Genomic DNA, 19954 nt, shown 5'->3' with positions numbered 1-19954 from the left:
CAGAAGCCTCTAGCTCCCTTTCCGCCCTGTGCCTCTACCAAGGGACTACATTTCCCGGAAGCCTGTGAGGGGCGGTCTCAGGGCACTCTGGGGAAGTGAGGAAGGCCGCTCGCGCCGCACGAGGTAAGGGCGGGGTCGGGGCGGTCTGGACTCCATTTCCCGGCAGCCCTGCGTGCGCAGCGCGTGCGCAGTGTCACGGCGGCGAGGGAAAGATGGCGTCGGTGGCGTCTGTGAGGAGGCGCTGCTGAGGGGGCGCGAGGGGGACGGAGGCCGGAGCCGCGGTGAGCGGGGGACGGCGTGGGGGCCGGGGAACGAAGGGAGGAGGGGCCCTCAGAAGGCGGGGGCGCTGGGGGGCCGCGACAGGAGAGGGGAGCAGTGGCGTTCGGGACCCTTGTTTCTTCCCCTGCTCAGCACCCTTCCGTGGCTCCCCAGTGCCCTCAGGGCAAAGTTCCAATGTGGCCCCCAAAGCGCGCCCGCCCCGCCGACCTCGCCGGCTTCCTCGCTGCCTTTTTGCTCACCCCCCACCTCTCACAGCTGCACCGGCTTTTCGGTTCCTCAAACTTGCCGTGCAGCTCCCCGCCTCATGGCTTTTGCACATGCTGACCCTTCTGCCCGCAGTACCCTTTTACCCATTCTGCCTGGCTAATTCCCATTCATCCTTTGGGGCCGGGCGCAAACGTCACTTCCCCTGCGTAGCACTCCTGGGGAGGATTTTGGGTCGACTTTGAATGAGATGTGGGAGTGACAGGCAGCAGGGAGCATAGGCAAGAGGCTGTTTACTCAGTTTACTTATGTGGTGCTGCTCTAACAAATGCCACAAAGGGATGGCTTTAACAAAGAGAAATTTATTTTGTCCCAGTCTAAGAGGCTAGAAGTCCGAGTTGAGGGCGCCAGCTCCAGGCTTTCTTTTTCTGTCTGTTCTAGGGAAAGGTCCTTGTCATTAATCTTCACCTGGTCTAGTAGCTTCTCAACCCAGGGACCCACTCCCTTTCTGGTACTTCATTCTTGATGCCATGAGGTCCTTCTGTCTCTTTGCTTGCTTCTCTGTCTTTTATATCTCCAAAGAGGTTGACTCAGAAGACAACCTAATCCTGTAGATTGAGTCCTGCCTCATTAACATCATAGAGATAGGATTTACAATGCATAGGAAAATCACATCAGATCACGAAATGGTGGACAGTTGCACAATACTGGGAATCACGGCCTAGCCCAGTTGACACACGTTTTTGGGGAACACAATTCAATCCATAACTGTAGTCATTCATTCAGCAAACATCTATCAAATAGCTACTCTGTACCGTACATAATGTTCCTTTTTAAAAATGTATCTTTTTTGCCCTCCCTAAATTCTGTTCCCCTGAGGTGATTATTGCTAATGGTTTGTGGACTGTTCTTCAGCTCTTTTCCCGTGTAGGTAACAATAGCCATACTCATCTAACATTTACTACATATACTAAGAATAGCCTTGGCAGTCAGGCACTGTTACCATCCCCATTGTACAGAGAAAGAAACTGAGACCCAGAGAGATTAAGTTTCTTACCTCAGGTTATTCTGTGAATACACACGCAGAAGCTTGGCAGAAATGGATTGAATTGCACGTACTGTTTTGTGACACAGCAGACTGTCGTAGACATCCTGTCCTGATAGTACATGAGATCCGCCACTTTTTTTTTTTACTGTTTTCTCCCACTTACGGTTTTTGGTTTGTCTTTTCAGTTTGTTGTTTGTTTGCTTTTTTGTATGTATATATGTATATATTTGTTTTTATAGAAGTGGAGCATATGGTGATAAACACCACCTTCCTCTTTACTTCCTTTAACTTAATATAACACAGGAGTCTGCTCCCCATCAGTGTATAAAGATTTTCTTTATTTCTTTCTTTTTCCTCTTAGTCCTTTTTCCAGTGGCATAGTATTTATCATGTGGTTGTATCATAATTTTTCAACCAGTTCCATTATTTAAGAACGTGTGGGTTGTTTCTGGCCTTTTGCTATTACGAATAGAGCTGTCATCGAGATCCTTCTACACTAATCATTTTATGATATTACCAGTATAACTTTGGGATGTTATTGCTAGCGGCCGTCCAGTCAGTCTCCAACTCATGCTAACCCCACACACAATGGAACAAAATGCTGCCTGGTCCTGGCCACACACACGATTGGCTGGGAATCGGACTGTTGTGATCTGTAGGGTTTCCGCTGGCTGATTTTCAGAAGTAGATAGCCAGGCCTTTCTCTCTGGTTCGTCTTAGTTTGGAAGCTCCACCAAAACCTGTTCAGCATCTTGACAACACATAAGCTTCCACAGACAGGGAGGTGATAGCTGCGCATGAGGTGCACTGACTGGGTATCAAACCCAGGTCTCCCTCATGGAAGGCTAGAATCCTATCACTGAGCCACCACTGTCCAAAAGTCCCCCCTCCCCTCCCAGCTCCATAGTATTCCAGAGAATAGCTGTAATATAATCTCTTTAACTAGGGCTTTTCTGATGTATCGGGTACCTGCTGTGGGCAGGGCTGCTCCATGATTGGAGTTCCTCAGAGCTTTGTTTGAGAAAGTCAGAGCACAGCCCTGATGGGGAGACAGGAAGCATGGAGACCAGTAAGGTGGCTTCTGTGGTTCACTTGGCATCCAGCCATTCAGCAGATATTCTGGTCTGCTTGCTGTATATAAAGTACTGGAGCTGGAACTTGGGGACCTGCCTCTGACCTTGAAGTCCATCAGGGAAGGCGAGTGACATCAGTCTCCCCCAGATTACAACCACCATGCACACGTACATGTAGTCTGGAGTAGGCCGGGACTTTGGAAGGCAGGACAAGGAAAGGACAGGCTGGGGAAGTGGGTTGAGCCCTGTGTTGATGATGGGGTGTAGGTCAGCTTGACCCATCCCCTTCTTCCCCAGGGGATACCTGACAGCAGCCATGGCGAGCAGCAGTGGGGACAGTGTTACCCGCCGGAGTGTGGCCTCTCAGTTTTTCACACAAGAGGAGGGAGCAGGCATTGATGGCATGACCACCTCAGAAAGGGTGAGTGTGGAGAGAAGGGCTCGGAGTTGGGATGCACAGCCCTGGCTTTCGGCGGGCCACCCCCACCCCCAGATCACAGAGCCTTGGGAGTGCCAATGGGCTAGGCTGGCAAGGCCAGCACCACCCCCTGCCTTTCTTTCCCCTCTAGGTGGTGGATCTCCTGAACCAGGCAGCACTGATCACCAATGACTCAAAGATCACAGTGCTCAAACAGGTGAGGGGTGGGGAGGGGGGTGGGCTAAGGCGGGACAAGGGGACGGGAGTGGGAACCTGTGGAAGAGAAAACACTGGCGGTAACACTAGCATCCACGTATCAAGGACTTAGTATATGAGCATGGTGCCCAGTGCTGTATGGGCATGATCTCATTTCACTCTCACCACAGCTCCACAAGGTGGAGAAACGTCATTCTTGTTGTATACAGAAGGGAGTAGAGCCTCAGAACTTGTACGATTAGCCCGGGGTCACTCCTTTAGGAGCTGGCTGAACTAGGACTTGAATCCTGGAATCCAAATCTAACTCCCTGTCCTCTTCATTGCATTTCCTCTCTACCAGGGTCCAGTGTAGTGAGGAAGACATACATGTCACCAGACAGTGATGACCCAGAGTGTGCAGGGCTGGGACAGAAGAGCCCAGGATGCTGTGGGAGCCCAGAGGGCACCAGACCCAGCCTGGGAAGTCAGGGAGGGCTTCTGGGAGGAGCTGAGATGTGAAGGATAAGAAGGAGAGAGACAGGCCAAGTGAGAGATGGAGAGCATCTCAGGCAGAGAGCACAATAGCATGTGCAAAGGCAAAAGAGGACGTGAGAATTTGATGGGCTGGGAATGGTTCTGAATAGGAGGCAGTTAGAGATGGGGTCAGGCTGCACGTGTGAGAGCCCCAGTTCTCCTTGTTCCATGTGGCTAGGAGACTCCATCCTGTTGTAGCGTGGGATGCTGACAGTACCTCCCTCATGGGGTGGTTGTGAGGGCCACTCAACAACTCCTTAAACGTACTAGGATCCAGGTTCCTTCCTGGTCCTGAACTGGTATGCAGATGTTGACAAGACAAGCTGATTCCAAAGAGCCTGGCAGGCACAAGGGCTGTGGGAAATGGATTCTCACGGCTGAATCGGGAATAGGAAGCAGCAAGCAGCAGGAGAGTACAGATAATTGATGTGATGGACAGGTGGAAAGATGTCAAACCTCAGGGAGGTAGGAGCCCTGGGGCATGCTCCCCTTTCTTCTGCTCCCTGTGTAACACATACACACTATGTACCAAGACCTGCACCTTGTGGAATCTCACTGAGGTCTGGTAGCAGCCCAGTGAGTTGATGTTTAAGATCTCCATTTTACAGCAGAGCAAACTGAGGCTCAGAGCGGGAAGGCCACTTGTCCAGGACCATGGTGGGGAGTGGTAGAACCAGAATTTGAACTGAGTTTATCTGCCGTCTGCTCCCATGCTGTTTTCCCCTGTACTCTCCTGTCAGCATTGATCGGAGCTGGTTTTACATATGTGTTTCTCCTCCCCACCCCAATTTCCTTGTAGGTCCAAGAGCTGATCATCAACAAAGACCCCACACTACTGGACAACTTCCTGGACGTGAGTGACCAATGGGAGAAAAAGGAGCTGGGGGCAGGGGGGAATGTCCTGGCACAGCCCTGACTCCCCTCCTTCCTGACCTCGGCAGGAGATCATCGCCTTCCAAGCAGACAAGTCCATCGAAGTGCGCAAATTTGTCATCGGCTTCATTGAGGAGGCCTGGTACGGGGAGGTGCAGGGAGCCCCGGGAGCCCCCCTGGTGTAATCAGTCTCTCCAGCTGCAGGCCTGGTCCTGCCCTGACAGCCCTGCCCTCCATTTCCTAGACCCATTCTCCCCACACACCGACTCCCCAGCAAATATTTAAAAGGTCGGACTCTTTCGTCATCCATGATTTCTGTACTTCTCGCAGTCTTCACATCTGCGTCGTCAATAAGGACTGTTAGCTCTGCTTTAAAATACGTACAGGACCTGACCAGTTCTCAGCGACTTCCCCTGCTCCTCTGCTGGTCCAAGCCACCCTTAGTTCTGCACATCCAGTGTCCTTCCCACTGGTTCTCCATTTCTACTCTTGCATGTGGCAGCCAGAGCGGTCCTGCTGACATGGGAATCCCCCGCTCTCAGGCCTCCACTGGCCTGTGATCTCACTGAGGCTGAAACCCAAACTCCTCACCCTCACCTCTTCTCACTCCTGGCGGTCTCTCTGATCTCTCCTGACCCTCTGTCTCCCTGTCTGCACTCCTGTCACTGGCCTCATTGCTGACCCTCAGAAAGCACCATTCTGCTTCATGGCTCCTGTGCTTGCTGTCCTGTTAGCGGGCCCGCGTCCCCAGGGAGCCTCGCACTCCACTTGGGTCTGTTCCTCAGAGAGCCCTGACGGCTCCAGTACAGCACACACGCCTCAGGCCCTCTGTTCACCCTGTGCTCTGTAGTGGGCCTCACGAATTGAAATTACTTAGATTATTCTCTTCCCCACCAAAACATCAGCTCCATGAGGGCTGGCCTTTTCTGTATTGCTGAGCACTGCATCCCCAGTGTCTAGAACAGCACTGGCACATAGTAGGGGCTGAATAATAAGTATTTGCTAAACGAATGAACTTGATAATAGTAGTCACTGCCACATGGGACGCTCATGCTGCCGTGTACTGTAGAAGGTCCTTTCCCGTATCATTGCTGGCAGTTTTCATACCAGTCTTAGGGGATGGGTGCTGGTGTTACCCTCCTTTCACAGAGAGGAAAAATGGGGTCATTCCCTTATTCGTTCATTCAACATTTACTGGGTTGCATTGTGACTGGGAAGAAATCAAATATTCCCTAATCATTGAATAGTTTCTGTTCGGCAGGTACTCTACTAAATCCCAGGTCCCTGGGAGGCGCAGATGGCTTGCACTCAGCTACTAACCAAAAAGTTGGCGGTTCTAACTCACCCAGCAGTACCGTGGAAGAAAGGCCTAGAGCTCTCCTTCCATAAAAATTATAGCCAAGAAACCCTATAGAGCCCAGTTCTACTCTGCAACCCGAGATTGCTACGAGTCGGAATTGACTCAGTGGCAACTGTTTTGATTTTGGTTTGATAACAAATGCTTTACGTACTCGGTTATTGAGTCCTCAAAGTAACAGTATGGATTAATTATTAGGCCCATTTCACTGAATAGAAAACTGAGGCCCTGAGAGGTGAAGTGAGTTTCTTAAGGTCTAAACAGCTAATATGTGGCAGGGCTGGGGTTTTAACCCATGTATAAAAAATCTTTGTTTTTTTTTTCTATATGACTCCGCAGCTAAACTCTCAAATCTCCTCCCTTCCCTGGGAGAATTCTTGGTAAATCCTCCTGAGTTTGCAAAGAGTTCAGTTGTTCAGCAAATGTGTATCAGATGCCTGCTGTGTGCCAGGCACCTGTGTCAGGTTGTAGGACATAACAGCGAGCGAAACATCGGTATCGTTCCTGCCTTCGTGGGCTTACAGATGAGGTTTTTATTTTTTGACTGATTCGATTAATATCTACTTTCTGATTGTAATAGATATTGTGAAATTTATGTTCATGTACTGAGCTCTCAATATGGTCTTCTCGAGTTTCTTTATTCATTAAACAGACACTTAATTGAAGGCATTTCATTTATTCTTTCCTTGAACAAATCCTGAGTACCTGCTAGTTGTAGGCCCTGGGTCTCTACTGATGAGGAAAGGATCCACCTTCAGAGCCCTCAGCCGTAGGTAATCAAATCAGTAAACAGAACTGGAGATTATGTAAAGCAAAGTGTTTTAAAGATGGCTAACGTTTACTGATGTTTTCTATGTGCTAGGCACTGTTCTAAGCGATTTGCAAGTCTTAACAATTCTTGCAGCAACCTATGAGGTAGATAGTAGTGTTCTAAATGAGAAAGTCACTTGCCCAGATTCACGCAGCTGGTATGTTGTAGAGTCAGAATTTAAACCCAGGCTGCCTGGCTGTACTGCCCCTTATATGAACAACAGTAGGAGTAAAAGGGGATGAGGAGGCTGGGTGCTGCAAGACCAACCCAGATAGAAGGTCCAGGGGCGGCCTCTGTCAGAAGGTAAGAAGCATTGTTCTCAGCTTCCGGATGTGCCAGCAAACAAGACAAATGCAGCTCCTGCCCTCACAGCTGACCTGCTGCCATTCCCTCTTCCCACCTCTATTCCAGTCCCCTGGGACACTGAAATCAGGATTTCCCTTCCCTCCTAGACCCCCAGCTCCCACCACCTGCCCTAAGACCACTTTGACCTTCCCTTTTTACCTCCATCCCCAGCAAGCGAGACATTGAGTTACTGCTGAAACTGATCGCGAACCTCAACATGCTCTTGAGGGACGAGAATGTGAATGTGGTGAAGAAGGCCATCCTCACCATGACCCAGCTCTATAAAGTGGCCCTGCAGGTGAGCCCTCCCTACCTGAGGACATCCCATCCTGACACATCTTGTTTCCAGACTAATCAAATCCATTATGAGTCAAAACCAGAGTCATCAAATTCTTTATGGGCAAGATGTGCTGTTGGTCTGTGGGAGCATAAAACAAGGGTATTTGATGTAGTCTGCTTGTCAGGGCGTTGCTGGTAATTCTTTCTTCTATCCATCCTTCCATCCATCTTCCTGTCCCTCTTTCCTTCCTTCCATCCCTCCCTCCATCAATCCATTCTTCCTTCCTTCCAGTCATCCATCCATCCCTCTACCCATCCTTTCATCCATCTGTCCATCCGTCCTTTCCATCTGTCCATTTAGCCTTCCCTCCCTCCCTCCCTACCTCCCTCTTTTTATCCATCCATCAAACATTCCTTGGGCACTAACTGTGCAGGGTCTTGCTGGGGCTACAGCAGTGACCAAGACAGTCCGGTTCCTACCTTCTTGGGACTCAGAACCCAGTGGGGAGACGGAAACTAATCCAAGAATCAAATTAATTGTGGACTGTGGTAAATGCTGTGCGGGACAGGAACACACTGTGGTGTGGTGCTTATTGACATTAATGAAATGAATGAATCTATTTCATCTCCACACCTCATAAGGTGAGGATTGTTATTAAGATTTCAGCCTCTACTCACTCTGGGTTGTCACTGTCTAGGGATGAATCTGTCTTCTCCACTGGACTGTGAGCCCCATGAGAGCAAGGCCAGGCCTGTCTTGGTCACCAGTGGGTCCTGTCGCCAGCATCACCTACCACAGGACCAGGGGCAGAGTTAGAATTCAGTAAATGTTTCCCAAATAAATGAGTCCATCATCACTTAGGGGTCTCTGGGTAGAGGGGAGGGTGTTGGCAGTTGATGTCTTTTGTTATCCCCGTGCCTGTGTCTGTCCCTCTCTGGGCTGCTGGCAGTGGATGGTGAAGTCACGGGTCATCAGTGAGCTCCAGGAGGCCTGCTGGGACATGGTGTCGGCCATGGCTGGGGACATCATCCTGCTGCTGGACTCCGACAATGACGGCATCCGCACTCACGCCATCAAGTTTGTGGAGGGCCTCATCGTCACCCTGTCGCCCCGCATGGCGGATTCAGAGGTGCCCCGGCGCCAGGAGCACGACATCAGCCTGGACCGCATCCCTCGCGACCACCCCTACATTCAGTACAGTGAGTGCTGCCCACCAGCGGGTGCCTCATACCCATCACTGCTCCAACCCCTGGAACTTCTGCCTGTCACTCCCCTCCTTCCTCCCTTTCTTTCCTGCTGTTTAATTTGTGGGAACAACTAGTGTGATGGTGAAGAGCCTGATGCCAGGCTCAAATTCCAGCTTCACCACTGATTCATCGTGGGAACTTGGGCAAGTGACTTCTCTTGGGACTTCATTTTCTTTTTTTGTAAAATGGTGATGAGAATAGTGCACCTTTCACAGCTTTGTAGTGAGGCTCCATGGAGGTGTGGGCACTTCATTTCACTGGTGCTTTCATTGCTAGTTATAAAAGTAAGACATAAGCCAAAACAAACCAAACCCATTGCCATTGAGTCAATTCTGACTCATAGCAACCTTGTAGACAGAGTAGAACCATCCCACAGGGCTGCTAAGGCTGTAAATCTTTACAGAAGCAGACTGCCACATCTTTCTCCTAGAGAGCGTCTGGTAAGATCAAACCACCCACCTTCAGGTTTGCAGCTGAGCACCTAACCACTGCGCCACCAGAGCCCCTTAAAAATAGCACATGCTCACTAAAAGCGTCAAGCTATATAGAGAGATATAACTTAAAAACGGAAAATTTGCCCCCAGTTCTACTTTCCAGGGGTAAATGCTATTAAGAGTATTGTGTTTCTTTCTACAGCTTTTTAATGTAGATGTAGACATTTGTAGGTATATATTCATAACTCTGCATTTATTTGCTTTTTTGTTTAAAAAATGGGACCAAGCTTTATATTTTCATCTAAGAGGCATTGGAGTATGGTGACTTGGGTTCAAATGCTAGTTCTACTATTGGGCAAGTGGCCTGTTCTCTCTGAGCCTGTTTCTTCATTGATAAATTGGGGATTATTATCATTGAAATCACGGAGCCCTGGTGGAGCAGTGGTTAAGCACACTCGGCTGCTAACTGGAAGGTCAGCGGTTTGAACCTACCAGCCACTCTGGGAGGAAGATGTGGCAGTCTGCTTCTGTGAAGATTCCTGCCTTGGATACCCTATGGGCAGTTCTCTGTCGTGTAGTCGCTATGAGCTGGAATCAACTTACGGCAACACGTTTAGTTTTGTTACTGACATTTGACTTTAGGGTTTTGGTGTGAGAATTTGGTGAATTTATATGGTCGGTGTAGTAAACATTTCATAAATATTAGCTGTTCTTGTGTATTGTTTGACAGGCTGTTTAACTCCACAGTAACCTCCTTGCTAATCAAAATCATATTAAATTTCTACATAATATTCTGTAATCTGGTTACATCATATTCTGTTAAGCAATTCTCTGTTGATGGGCGTTTAGGTGGTCTTTTTATTCACTATACCAGATCATGTGGCATTCAGTATATTTTTGCATAGAAAATGCCTAGAAGAATAACCACCAAGATGTTAAAGGTTAACTTTAGGGGATTGGATTGAGGACAGTGGTGGTACCAGGGACTCTGAGTTTTTTGTCTGCGTGTACAGACATATGTATAGGTATTAAAACTTTTATATCAATGTAGTTCATACAGTTAGTTTTATACAGTTAGATACTTAAAATTATTTCTAGTCTTTAACTTTTGCAAAGCCATGCTTTGAACAACTGCATAACTAAATTTTTATACTGATAGTCTCATGGGACTCTTCAACCACTAAATTTTCTTGTTTTTTCAGCCATTCACACATATCTGTGTACCAGGGTCCCTCCTTCCTTTTGGCCCTAAAGGCTGATCTCTCCGGAGACCTGGGAGAAAGCACCCTCCTGACTGACTCTCTTCTCTCCTTCATCAGACGTGCTGTGGGAAGAGGGCAAGGCAGCCCTGGAGCAGCTGCTCAAGTTCATGGTGCACCCCGCCATCTCCTCCATCAACCTGACCACGGCACTGGGCTCCCTTGCCAATATTGCCCGCCAGAGGCCCATGTTCATGTCGGAGGTGATCCAGGCCTACGAAACCCTGCACGGTCAGTTGGTCCCTTCCTCTATCCCTCTTCACTGACCAGTTTGATCTTTCCTGAGGAAATACCAGCTAGGTGGTGAACCCTTGAATGCCAGACTGAGGAATTTGTCATCAATCTAGCAGGTCAGGGGAACAAGGAAGGCTTTTCTGTATTAGACAAGATTCTTTTGGTTGCATGTGACAAAACTGGTTCAGTACTGGCTTTAATATTGAGGGATGTATGGGTGAAATAACACGATGTATGCCAAATGCTTTAAAAGAGTCTAGCCTCTTCCCATCCCCCAGAAAAAAAAGCAAAGAGAGGGAGGATAGATGTACCAAGATTAACAAAATGTTGATAGTGACGTGGAGACTCATTATACTATTTTCTCTACTTTTGTGATTGAAAACTGCAAACTCTGAGGGGGGATCAGATTGAGGCAAGAGTGCGGGTAGGTCATGGATCTCTCCGTCTCTTGGCTCTTATTTTCTCCACATTGTCTTCGTTCTCTGACTCCCTCCTTGGTGTGGCAGAGATGGCCCCCAGTAGCTCCAGAATTCCGTTACATCAGCTTAGCAACCCCAGGGGAAAGAGAGTGTCTCCTTCCCAGGCATTCCAGCAAAAGTCTCAGGGCTGATACTCATTGTTTCTGATTGGCCAAACAGACATTATGAGCGTGTCTCTGAACCAATCACAGTGGCCAAGGGAAGGAGGTTTTCTTATTGGCCCCTGGGTTGCCACTTGGACTGAGAATGGAGATGAGGTGTTTCCCTCAAAGGAGAATGAGAGTGTGGTTGGCTGAGGAAGAGGGACTGGGTATTGGGCAGGCAGCAGTACAGGCATCCTCTTTGGCTGTTGAACAGGGGAGGCTTGCTTATCAAGGTGACGGCTAGACGCTAGGAGGTCATTCTAGTGACAGGGAGACCAACGATGAAACTGTTACAGCAGTTTAGCTGGGAAATTCTAGAGGTCAAAGTGGTGGTTATAGTCCTCTCCCAAACACCAATTAACTATTGCTGTCGAGTTGATTCTGACTCAGTGACAACTCTGTGTGTCAGAGGAGAGCTACTCCAAAGGATTTTCAGTGGTTGATTTTTCAAAAGTAGATCACCAGTCCCTTCTTTTGAGGCACCTCTGGGTGGACTCAAACCACCGACCTTTCAGTTAGTAGTGAGCTCAGTAATCATTCGCATCATCCAGGGACCCCATAGCTCTCCCCAGGGGAGGCATACTGAAATTTCCAGGCCAGAGGCGGAGGGAGATGAGGCTTTAACAAGAGGGATGAGTTTTCCTTTTTAAGGCTGAATGATACTGATGGGGACCTCTCACGGGTGCTAAGCAGCTGGTGTAAGAGGAAGGGCACAGACTAGATCTGAGGCCAGAGGAGCTTTTCTAGGAGCCCATCTGAAGACCTCTGCCCAAGTTTGGGGTTGGAAAGTGAGACAGGCAGGACCCCAGAAGGTTTGTCCCCAGCACGAAGTTCTGCCTTTTTCCTCACAGCCAACCTCCCCCCGACACTGGCCAAATCTCAGGTGAGCAGCGTACGCAAGAACCTCAAGCTGCACCTGCTCAGTGTGCTGAAGCACCCAGCCTCCTTGGAGTTCCAGGCCCAGATCACCACCCTGCTGGTGGACCTGGGCACACCTCAGGCCGAGATCGCCCGCAACATGCCCACCAGCAAGGATGCCCGCAAGCGGCCACGAGACGACTCTGATTCCACGCTCAAGAAGATGAAGCTAGGTGAGCGGAGGGGCCGTGTCTGGGACTGGTAGGCGAGGGGCGGGGGCTAGCCATGTTTACCGTTTACAATGAGCAGTTGAATTCATATTAATGGATTGATTGATTGATACTAGATTATAAGTCATAAGGAGCCCTGGTGGTGCACTGGTTAAAGTACTCAACTGCTAACCCAAAAAGTTGGCAGTTTGAACCCATCAGCTGCTCTGCAGAAGAAAGATGTGGCAGTCTGCCTCGATAAAAATGTACAGCCTTGGAAACCCTATTGGGCACTTCTGAATTCCGTCCTATAGGGTCCTTATAAGTCGAAATCGACTCAATAGTAGTGGATGTTTGGTTTATAAATCACGTTATGTAATGTGATGTGTAATAAGATATATCAAAGTACATTATTAAAGTATATAATACATTTAACAATTATCAAATTATTTAAATTATACAGAAAATAAAATGAAACAGTTTCCATTTTTTCCCTCTCTCCCAAAAAGTAACCACCCCCTCAACAGGTGTTTTGAGTATTTTTTGCCACAAAGTAATATTTTAATGGTTATAAAGTTCTTTTAATTTTTAAAAACATCACTCATGTTTCTTTATAGAACATTTATAAATCATTTTTTTTGTTTAGAAAAAAACAAGTATTTTGGCGTAAGGAATGAGGTGGGGATGGAACTCTTTTTCTGTAATTGAGCCTATGAAGAGGAATGTTCTGTACCTTGATTTGTTTTCTTTTAGTAATCACCTTGGCGCTCCTGTATCTGCACATAGAAATCTATTGCATCCTTTCTGTTGTCTCTCTTTTTTTTTTTAATCGTGTTGAGAACTTATATACCAAAACACGCACCAGCAACCTTTTTAAGGGTGGGGTAACACTCTGTAGTGTGTGTGGACCACTTGAACCGGTCCCGTGTTTAATGGACTTTTAAGTTGTGTCCTTTTTTTTTTTTTTTTAATTAAGAAGATTGTGTGATACAGTGATCTCGTGTGTCTAGTCACAGAGCAAATCCCCAGTGGTAGGATTGCTGGGGCAAAGGGTATGTGCTTTTAAAATTTTTTTCCCCGCCCGTTTTCCTTTTGTTTTTCCTTAAACTTGTTGTTGTAAAGTAATTTTAAACTTGCAGACGAGGTACAAGACCAGTATCAGTACAGAAACCTCCTGTGTGCCCTTCATGAGACGTGCTCGCACCTGGCATTAAGCTATCCCACACCTTAGTCTGCTGGGTCAATTCCTCAGCTGGCAGTTGTGTTTCCTGGCACTGGCGTGGTGAAGAGTACAGGACAGGTGTTTGTAGAATGTCTTCCCGTTGGCGTTTGCCCTTTCCTCCTGACCAGACTCAGGTGATAGGCTTTTGGCAGGAATACTACAGAAATGAAGCCCTGTCCTCCTCAGCTCATGGTATCGGGAGACATGTGGTGTCACTTTATCTCAGTATCAGAGGTGTTAACTTGGATCATTTAGTTGAGGTGGTATCCCCCAGGTTCCTCTAGTGTAAAGTACCATTTTTTCCTTTGTAAATAATAAGTAAGGTGGGGAGATGCTTTGAGACTATGTAAATAACCTGTTCAGACTTCACCCATTGGTTTTAGCATCCATTGATGCTTTTTGTTTGACTATTATTACTGCAGTAGTTACAAAAAGATGATTTCCTGTTATTCCTTCTACAAGGAGCCCTAGTGGTGCAGTGGTTAAGTGCTCAGCCGCTAACCGCACAATCGGCAGTTCGAACCCACCAACTGCTTCACAGGAGAGAGATGTGGCAGTCTGCTTGCATAAAGATTACAGCCGTGGAAACCCTATGGGCAGTTCTATTCTGTCCTGTAAGGTAGCTGTGAGTTGGAGCAGACTCGGTGACGAGTTTTTATTCCTTCTACGTTTACTAGTTGGCATTCTGCTATAAGGAAGAGCTTTCTTTATCCCCACTTTATTTATTAAACAGTATGGACTATGGATTCTAATTTTACTCCTGGGTTATTTGTTACTGTGGTTGCTTATTTTAATGCTCAGAGTACCCCATATTTAGCCAGTAGGAGCCTTTGCACTGGTCCTGTGCCTTTAACAGGTCCCATCAGTTCTTTTCTAGCATCTTCTTATGTTCTGGCAGAACAGACATTCTAGACTCATCTTGTACTTCCCTTGTCCCGACCCTGGAATCAGCCATTTCTCTAAGGAGCCCTGGCTTCTTTAAGTAGGGAGTATTTTCAGGAATCAAGATCTACTCAAGATGGTCTCGTTGCTGCTGGGTGCGCCTGCATTTTTTGATAGCCCTTGCCAGTCTGCCTTCCAAAGCACCAGTCTACAGTCCTACCAGTAGGGTGTGTGTAGCCCCCTTCCCTGCCCCTGGTTACTCCCATTTTCCCCGGCACTGAACATCCAACACACCTGTGGGTGTGAGTTGGGTCTTCTTGGTTTGAATTCGCGTTCTCAGACGTATTGGATCAGCTCATCTTTTCACACTTACTGGCCATTTGCACTTCTGTGAAGTGTACGTTGATAACCAAAAACCAAACCCTCTGCTCTGGGGCCTGCTCTGACTCAGAGCAGTCCTGTAGGACAGGGTAGAACTGCCCCGAAGGGTTTCCAAGGCTGTAGATCTTTACGGAATCAAACTGCCACATCTTTGTCCCACGAAGCGGCTGGTGGGTTTGAACCACCGACCTTTTGGTTAGCAAATGAGTGCTTTAACCAGTGTGCCACCAGGGCTACTTGTTCATTCATAGTCTTTGCTTATTTTTCTAATGGATTGTTCAACCTTTTTCAGTTGAGTTGCTTATGCCCCTGGTGAATGCAAACTTTATTATATGTGTTGCCAACTTTAACAAATGGCTGCATAACATTTCATATTTTTTGCCATATTTTACTTAAGTCATTATCCTATTGAACGCTTCAGCTTTTTCATTTTAATAAATATTGTTTCAAGGAACACCTTTGTACACAAAACTTTTTCTTTAAAGTTCAAATCATTAGGTTTCTTTCCGTCCCCATACTGTATTCAGCTCATTTGCTACGTCGGAGCTCCTGTGCCATTTCTCCGTGCAGTCGGTGCTGCAGTGAACTCCCCGTACACGTTACCGTATGTACAGATGCGAGCGCGTCTTCAGGGTAGATGTCTCGGTGTGCAATTGCTGTGGCAAGGGGATATGCACATTTTAAATTTGAGTGGACTGTCAAATTGCCCTTCCAGAAGGTTCCTTTCTGTATAGCCACAAGGAACTAACAGGTAGCCATTAAGCAACACTCCTCCTTGATAGCTGCTGTTACCCACTGTTACATTTTTTGTGAATCACACAGGCAAAAAATACTTCGTTATTTTGCATTTCCCTGATTCCTAGTGGAGTTGAGCACTGTTTCAAAGTTGGAAGTTTTTAAACAATAAAGCTCTGAGAAATTAGTAGTTAACGTTTAACCAAAAGCCAAACCCCCTGCTGTCGAGTTGATTCCAACTCATAGCGACCCTGTAGGACAGAGTAGAACTGCCTCATAGAGTTTCCAAAGAGCGCCGGGCAGATTTGAATTGCCGACCTGTTGGTAAGCAGCCGTAGCACTTAGCCCCTGCGCCACCAGGGTTTCCATTTAACCTTTAGGCGTTAATAATATTGTGTTCTCGGAGCTTAGTGTGATCACCAGGGCAGGTGTGGCTTATTCCCATTTCCCAGAGGAGGAGAACTGTGGCTCAGAGAGAGGCAGGTAATTGCCCAAGGTTGTATGGCGATTTGAAGGCAGAGCCAGGGCTGCCACCCGTTCTTTGTCTACCGCGCTGCTTCTGTTTCCTGAGACTGGCTGGAAGCAGGGACCACCTGGGCTCCCCAGGAGGAGAGAAAGGCTGCTGTTTGTTCTGGAGCCAGCATCTTGATTCTCTCTCCCATCCCAGAGCCCAACTTGGGGGAAGACGACGAGGACAAAGACTTGGAGCCAGGCCCATCAGGGACCTCAAAGGCCTCAGCCCAGATCTCTGGTCAGTCAGACACAGACATCACAGCCGAGTTCCTGCAGCCTCTCCTGACGCCCGACAATGTGGCCAATCTGGTGAGGACCAGTGGGGGCCATTTCCCACCAGGGAGGGAGGAAAGAGTCTCCTACGCCTTTCCCCTGCCATTGGTCCACACTGTCCACCTCCTCCAGATCTCACTGGACTTCTAAATACCTCTCTGTCATTAGTCCCAGGAGGGTTGTCCAGGTGGGCCCTCCTAACCTTGAATGGACCACCATCCCTCATGATGGTCCCTCTATGTGTGGTCTGAGTACCTGACCACACCCACTCACCCCAACCCCCATTCTTTCTTCTTCTTTAAGGTAGTATCTACCAATGAGAGTGGAGATGTCATGAACCCCATAAACTGTGCTGAGTGGTATGGGATTAGATATTAGTGGGGAGGGTGGCCAGAGCATTCATCAAATTGTTAAAACATCCTGCTCTGTTGGCTTGAGTTGGAGGGTGCAGGCCCGAGGGTCTGTGTATGATACAGTCCTCTGGCTGTAGCAGCGCCCAGACCTTTCCATCGGGTAGTCTTCCTGTCCTTGGTGGCAGCCATCCCACCTTTCCTTCTCTGAGCCCGGCATGAATGGAGTGGAATGACTGTCGTGAGGATGTGGGAAGTTCTCCCTCCAGCTCACATCTCTTTGGTGAGCTCCAGGCCTGGGTGTCCAGCTACCTCCTGGACTGACCTCCCCTTGGATGTTCACAGGCACCTCAGACTTAACCTGTCAAAACTAAACTTGTGAACATTCTCCCCACCCTCCTCCACAGGCCTGTGGCTCCTGGGTTCTACCTGGCACACCAGCTATCCATTTCCACAGCCAGAAGCCATCCTCTTTGCCGTCCTCACCTGATCCTTCCCCTCTCCTCCATCCCCACCCTGGCCTGGCCCAGGCCCCACCCTCTGTCACCTAGAGCTTTCCCCTGCCTGTCTCACTGCCTCCAATCCAGAAGGATCTTTCTGAAGCACAAACCGTGACAGTCCACTGCTAAAGCCTGCCATGACTCTCTAGCTTGCTTCCAGATAAAATTTAACTTTTACTTGCCTCAGTAGGCCCTGTGTGATCGTGCTTCCGTTAACTTGTTCTACCTTTTCTCTCCTCGGCACACTCTAGCAAGTTGCACCTTTCAAGTTTATTGGCCTAAAGGTGTTCATACTGTTTTTTACATTTATAATACCTGCTGTCTCTGTAGTAACGTGGTCTTTTTTGTTCCTAATACTGTGTCCTTACCTTTTTTGGTTCAGTTCTGCTTTGTTAGCTGCTGTCGGGTTAACCCCTGACTAATGGCAACCCCATGCACAACGGAACAAAATGGTGCCTGTTCCCGCGCCATTCCCATGACGGGTTGCAGGTTGGACTGCTGTGATCCGCAGGGTTTTCAGTGACTGATTTTTGGAAGCAGAGGGCCAGGTCTTTCTTCGTAGTCCATCTTACTCTGGAAGCTTCACTGAAACCTGTTCAGCATCCTCGCAGCACGCAAGCCTCTGCTGATGGACTTGCCATAGGTTGCCCTGTTTTTAGCCTTTTCAGAGAACTGGCTTTCAGTTGCGGATAATCTTTTGCAACCTTTTCTGCTTGACTTCTCTTGTCTTTATTTCCTTCGTTCTACTACATTTGAGTTTTGTTTTCTTTTTCCCTGACGTTGTAAGTTAAATGCTTGGCTCATTCGTTTGCAGTCTCCTTTTCCAATATAAGCATTTAGGATTCGATTCTCCATCTAAGCACCATTTTAGCTGCCTCTTGCACATATTGGTTTTTGGTGTCTTCATTATCTTTCTGTTCTAACTGGTATTATTTAGAGTATATATTTAAAGTTCCACATGTGTGGGAAGTTTTGAATTATCTTTTACCAATTCCTGGCAGACATGGCGTTGTGGTCAGAGGATGTGGTCTGTTAGGATACTGACATTTTTTTCAGTCATTTCCCAGTACATGTTACATTCTCACTGCACCTCTTTCTATGCTCTGCTGCCTCTTAGCCTTCCCCCATGCTATTCCTGTACCTGGAACACTTAACCCACTTCAAGACTTCACCTACACCAATCTGATTCCTGCCTCCCCTCAGTTCTTTGTTGTTCTTGTTGAGAATATACACAGCAGAGCATTCCCCAATTCAACAGTTTCTACATGTACAATTTAGTGACATTGTGTCTTAGCCATCTAGTGCTGCTATAACAGAAATACCAGAGCACTAGTGGATGGCTTTAACAAACAGAAGTTTATTCACTCACAGTCTGGGAGCCTAGAAGTCTGAATTCAGGGTGCCAGCTCCAGGGGAAGGCTTTCTCCTTGTCAACTCTGGGGGAAGGTCGTTGTCATGAATCTTCCCCTGATGCAGGAGCTTCTCAGTGCAGGGCGCTGAGTTCAAAGAACATGCTCTGCTCCCAGTGCTGCTTTCTTGGTGGTAGGAGGTCCCCTGTCTCCCTACTTGCTTCTCTCTTTTATATCTCAAAAGAGATTGACTCAATATACAATCTAATCTTATAGATTGAGTCTTGCCTCATTATATAACTGCGTCTAATCCCACCTTATTAACATCATAGAGGTAGGATTTACAACACATAGGAAAATCACATCAGATGACAAAATGATAATCACACGATACTGGGAATCATGGCCTAGCCAAGTTGACACACATTTTGGGGACACAACCAATTCATAATATATTGATTACATCCTTCAAGTTGTGCAGCCATTCTCACTCTCCTTTTCTACATTGTTCCTCCCCCATTGACATAAACTCACTACCACCTAAGCTTCCTATCTAACCTTTTGAGCTGCTATTGTCAGTTTGATCTCATAGAGATAGTTCTTTAAAAGAGCACAATGCTCAAGGCAGATATTCTGTACTAGTTAAGCTAAACTGTTGATTGGTTTAAAAAAGACTTCAGCCTCCCCTCAATTCTCTCCTGGGGAGCCGAAGCCTTCCCTGGCCCTCTGACCTGTCTCATGTCAGCCTGCGCTTCCCCTCACGCAGCACGTTTTGTCATTACTCATCTCCTGTCTAACTTCCCTGGTAGTCTGAGTTCCGTAAGAGCAGGCCCAGCTCTGTCATAGTCACTGGCATTGCCCTAGCATTAGCCTGGGCATGGAGCAGATGTTTGTTGAGTAAACGATTAAAGGAAGACTCATCTTCCCTGGGTACCCCGCAGGTTCTCATCAGCATGGTATACCTGCCCGAGGCCATGCCCGCCTCCTTCCAGGCCATCTACACCCCGGTGGAGTCAGCAGGCACCGAAGCCCAGATCAAGCACCTGGCTCGGCTCATGGCCACACAGATGACGGCTGCAGGACTAGGGCCAGGTGGGTGTCATACAGAGCTGACCCGAGGTGGCACTTGTGGCTACTGGATCCTCCTTACTGGCAGAGCATTCTGCCCTCGTGGTGGTGCAGATGAAAATCGTGTGAGATCGTCTGTGTAAATAATTACAGGTCCCATACATAGACTGAGTGCTCAGTATTTTCAGGCCCTGGACTTTGAAATCCAACAGACCTGGATTTGCATCCTAGTCCAGTCACTTAGACCCCCTTTAGACACCAAGTCTCATTCAGGTGAGGGGTGTGGGGCATTCTATGATAATCCCCATTTTACAAATGAGAAGACCAAGGCTCAGAATGGTACCAGACAGACCAAGGTCACATAGGTAGTTCAGTGGGTGTGGCTGGGATTTGAACCCAAG

General features: G+C 47.8%; 1 protein-coding gene across 2 annotated transcripts in view; it reads left to right on the top strand.

Moving 5' to 3' along the window:
- The first annotated feature begins 2 nt into the window (after positions 1-2).
- The window catches only part of SYMPK (symplekin scaffold protein), a 36900-nt gene continuing 16948 nt past the window's right edge, over positions 3-19954 (top strand). Inside the window, exons 1-11 of one of the 2 annotated variants that reach the window (XM_064293849.1) lie at positions 3-123; positions 2902-3025; positions 3174-3239; positions 4551-4604; positions 4693-4766; positions 7309-7435; positions 8367-8616; positions 10418-10588; positions 12065-12304; positions 16168-16322; positions 19427-19577. In XM_064293849.1, the coding sequence (XP_064149919.1) occupies positions 2921-3025; positions 3174-3239; positions 4551-4604; positions 4693-4766; positions 7309-7435; positions 8367-8616; positions 10418-10588; positions 12065-12304; positions 16168-16322; positions 19427-19577 (1393 nt within the window). In that variant the 5' untranslated portion in view covers positions 3-123; positions 2902-2920. Of the gene's footprint in view, positions 124-177; positions 282-2901; positions 3026-3173; positions 3240-4550; positions 4605-4692; positions 4767-7308; positions 7436-8366; positions 8617-10417; positions 10589-12064; positions 12305-16167; positions 16323-19426; positions 19578-19954 lie in introns of those variants that run through there. The other variant, XM_023543180.2, reaches the window with a different exon arrangement.

The sequence above is a fragment of the Loxodonta africana genome, chromosome 11, assembly GCF_030014295.1.
Source record: "Loxodonta africana isolate mLoxAfr1 chromosome 11, mLoxAfr1.hap2, whole genome shotgun sequence".
Classification (NCBI taxonomy): Eukaryota; Metazoa; Chordata; class Mammalia; order Proboscidea; family Elephantidae; genus Loxodonta; species Loxodonta africana.
Note: the sequence above shows the minus strand (reverse complement) of the source record. Positions and strands in the feature narration are given on the sequence as shown.